The 4,355-nt window shown below is 39.1% G+C and overlaps 1 protein-coding gene across 1 annotated transcript; it reads left to right on the top strand.

Annotated features, from left to right (window-relative positions):
* Window positions 1-1,578: 1,578 nt before the first annotated feature.
* On the top strand, window positions 1,579-3,237 carry sox14 (SRY-box 14). The gene is given in 1 exon segment (NM_001100233.1): window positions 1,579-3,237. A coding segment is annotated over 1 exon segment (720 nt). The 5' UTR covers window positions 1,579-1,627; the 3' UTR covers window positions 2,348-3,237.
* The last annotated feature ends 1,118 nt before the right edge of the window (window positions 3,238-4,355 follow it).

Here is a 4,355-nt window from a genome sequence, read left to right as displayed (position 1 = left end):
TCAGGGTATTGTAATGGGAACAGAGAGGAAGAAATAATTACAAGCATAGAACGCTTTGTGTGTGTGTATCTATATATTTATATACAATACAAATTGTGTGTATCTATATATTCATATACAATACAAATTGTGTGTATCTATATATTCATATACAATACAAATTGTGTGTATCTATATATTCATATACAATACAAATTGTGTGTATCTATATATTCATATACAATACAAATTGTGTGTATCTATATATTTACTGCACATTTGCGTCTGTGTGGAACTATACATTGCGTTACTGTTTGTATTAATTGTGTTTGTGTCTATCTATAAACTGCGTTCGTCTGTATATATATATAAATAATATCCGTATATTCTGTATTTCTAACTGGTTTGTGTCTATTTTATTTATATCTAATATACTGCGTTAGAGAGTCTATATTTATTTATACACGATATGTATATATATGTAGGCATGAATTTATGTGTATGTATATGGAGACTGACTGTATATAAAATGACTGATAGAGAGATGAAGGCTGTTCCATATTAAGACCGAAGGGAATATATAGAATTACACTGCAAGTTGGTGATACAATATAGCAGCAGTATTTTATCCTGCCTGAGTTTGTTGAATAGCTGTGAACAGGGATTCTCCCCCCTTCCATCCCAAATAAATACACAATATTTCCTTTTCTTTCAGTATAGGAAAAAGCCCATGTCCCTGTGAGTTTATCTATACACTCCTACCCTAATCACACACGCCCTGGTTCCCAGCCTGTTGTTGGGAAGGGTGAATCCCTGACCTCTCCAGTGGCACCTGACTTGGTACAACAATGGCTCCTCTCCCCCCTAACACTGACTCCAGCAGTCACCTAACAGCCCCTGTATAAAGGCAGGAGGAGCTGGGGAGTTTGGGCTGCTTCTATTAGTGGATTAACTAACAAAAGCTGTTTCCTTAATCTGGTGTATTTAGTGATTTCCCTTTCTGTGCCTGCTGTCCCCTCTCTGCTGTGCTTGTGGTTGTGCCTTGATGTGCAAGTTACTCTGTGTGTGTGTGTGCTCACAGCTGATTGGTTGGCTCCGGCAGGGGTGTAGACCCTCCTGATTACTAGATTGCACACTGCCACTAAGCAGGGAGAGGCTTTGAACTTCTTCACTTTTTGCTCACTGTCATTTTTTCCCCAATGCGCTGTTCCTCATTGCCAGCAAGGTGCTTTGCTAAACAAGACACCTTCAGGGAGGAGTGGGAAAGTGATCTGTGTGTGAGAGCCTTTATCCTCCTCTTGCCTCTCTCCTCATCCCTTGCCTTTCTTTAGCACACAAGGGCAAGCACACACACACACAGACACACACAGACAGACACCTTGGACCTCTAACAGCTGATTCTTGGACCAAAAGGAAGCCTGGATCTTGAATATTTGATACCTGCTCCTCTATCAGAAGCATCTGCACCTTGTCACAGTGGGGAGGTCCGCCGCTGATTTGTTCTTCTTGTTGTATGTGTGTGTGTGTGTGTTCAGCCTCTCAATACCTGGCATGATTAGTTAAGACTTCATTCTTCATTTTCAAAAGGGAAACAGAAGGGGGGAGAAGAGAAGTTGGCTGTAGCTGGTCCTAGCGATTGAACACAACCATGTCTAAGCCGGTTGACCATATCAAGAGACCCATGAATGCCTTCATGGTGTGGTCCAGAGGGCAGAGGAGGAAGATGGCCCAGGAGAATCCTAAAATGCACAATTCGGAGATCAGTAAAAGACTTGGGGCAGAGTGGAAACTTCTGTCCGAGGCGGAGAAAAGACCTTACATCGATGAAGCCAAAAGACTGAGGGCGCAGCACATGAAGGAGCACCCCGACTACAAATACAGACCAAGGCGCAAGCCCAAGAACCTTCTGAAGAAAGACAGGTATGTCTTTCCTCTCCCTTACCTTGGAGACCACGACCCACTTAAAACAGGACTTTCCATGAGTGCAACTGACTCCCTCCTTGGGGCTTCAGAGAAGGCAAGAGCGTTCTTACCCCCAACGTCTGCACCTTACTCACTCCTAGACCCAAGCCAGTTCAGCTCCACCACCATCCAGAAGATGACAGAAATGCCCCACACCTTGGCCGCCAGTACCCTTCCCTACGCCTCCACTTTAGGATATCAGAACGGGGCATTTGGGGGCTTAAGCTGCCCCAGCCAGCACACCCACACCCACCCTTCACCAACCAACCCTGGGTATGTGGTGCCCTGTAACTGTTCAGCATGGTCAGCATCTAACTTGCAACCCCCAGTTGCCTACATATTGTTCCCTGGTATGACTAAAGCTGGTTTAGACCCTTATTCCTCTGCACACACAGCAGCCATGTAAGAAGGGTGTTTGGCCAGAGAACACTGCAGGTTGGAGTATGACGGTGCATGTACAGAGGACTGCTAATAGGGACCAACCGACCCACAGGGAGAATGCCCGCCCGGAACTATTTATCTGTGTACAAGTGACAGAGGGCACAATCTCCCAATGTACCTGTGTGGGAGATGGCACGATCCGATCCAATCCAATTCTTTTACTGAGCCATGAGGATAATTGTGCGATCGTTTCCAGGACGAATTGTAAGAATTGTACAGGTTCTGCCACTTTATTTCAGCTACCCAGTTTTGAACGTTGCCACTTTATTCATTGTTTTTTTCCATGTATATGAGTTTGTCCTTTATTGCTCTGTGACTCTGACCTTGAATTTAGAAGGAACTGATATTAAATTATTAGTATTACCATGAACACTTTTATTTGCACATGTATGTTGTGGGGGTGGGTGGGAACGTTGTTAGATATGTTGCATATTGACATCAAATACACATATTTATTTCATCCTTTTATTTATTCCCCCAAATAATTTAGTCTATAAACTTTCCCATATTTAAGGAATACATTTCCACTTGTTATGAGTCTCTTGCCCTTAGGAAATTAATATTACGTACGAAACTGCTCACATTGTTTTGTAACAAAAAGCTGCAGTTTGAGTCGGTGGATAGTTTTGCATTGCAGAAGAGAAATAACGAGAAAAGGACTTGAAATCAAAATTTAAAAATGTAATGGTGGGGGGAAACGGTATTGGACCAATTTTATTTCTAACGATGTTCTATTTTTTTGTTGCATTGTGAAATGTTGAATAAAGACAGCAATGCAATTCAACAATAAGACGTGTGCATATTAGTCCCATCAGGTTAAACACTTGTCACAATTAAAATAATGTTTTTTTTATAGCCAAGTCTCATTTATTCAGAAAGCCGGTGCGACTATTATGCGACTTCAGCGAGAGTTGTGTTAAACGCAGGAAATAAAATGGCACTTTATTAACAAAATAATAAGAACAGCTCTGTGTCATTTTATCCCAACCTTATGTAATAACTTTATGAGCATCTGTACATGTCATCAATGTATTTGAGAATGTAATATTATTTTTGCATTTAATGCCCAGTTTTACATTCATAGCTTAATCTATATATCAGATAGTTAAAGCGTTCCTTTCCGAGTTTAAATCCATTTGGATTCGAAAATCACTCGGCGGAGAACACGAATAACCACAGTCCGTCACCTGGGACCTAATGCTTTAGGCTGCTGGGCTTCTAACATGAGTTAAACATTAAATATTAACACCGGGGCTGCTCTATTTTTCGAGATGTGACTGACTTGTATGTAGTCTGTATGTAGAACAGAAAGTCTAATCTTTTGCAGGGGGTTGTGTATATAGTGCAAATTGCAAACTAAAAAAGAGGCGTATTGGAACCTTTAAAATGGTTCTGTTATTATAATAAAAATGTAATCTATTATTTAAGTAATTGTGAAAGTATTAGCCCCAGCAAGCAACAGGTGATGTGCAGAACACACGTATATATGCCGTATATATATATATATATATAAATATATGTACAACAACAAAGGGGTAATTGTGCTCACCGCTAACAGTATTTATAAGTGATAACGACTGTTTACTTATAGTGTCTTAATGTCTTTAATATATTGTATACTGATATGGGTGAGAGAAAATCATCTCTTTATATATATATATATATATATGCTGTATATATATATATATATATATATACACTGTATATATATACAAAGTATATATATATATATATATATATATACTGTGTATATATATATATATATATATATAGATATATATATATATATATATATATATATATATATTAGCACATTCATGCAGAAATATATTTGAGAATATTTAGAAATTATGATATATATATATATATATATGTTATTATATAGAATGAAAAGCCCTTGTTTCCTTGCTAAGCATAAAATGATGCCAAAATAATAGGTAACTCGGCTGCTGCCAGGGCTGACCTAGCCTTGA

The sequence above is a fragment of the Xenopus tropicalis genome, chromosome 5 (assembly GCF_000004195.4).
Source record: "Xenopus tropicalis strain Nigerian chromosome 5, UCB_Xtro_10.0, whole genome shotgun sequence".
In the NCBI taxonomy this organism is placed as follows: domain Eukaryota; kingdom Metazoa; phylum Chordata; class Amphibia; order Anura; family Pipidae; genus Xenopus; species Xenopus tropicalis.
This window is presented reverse-complemented; position numbering and strand designations above follow the sequence as displayed.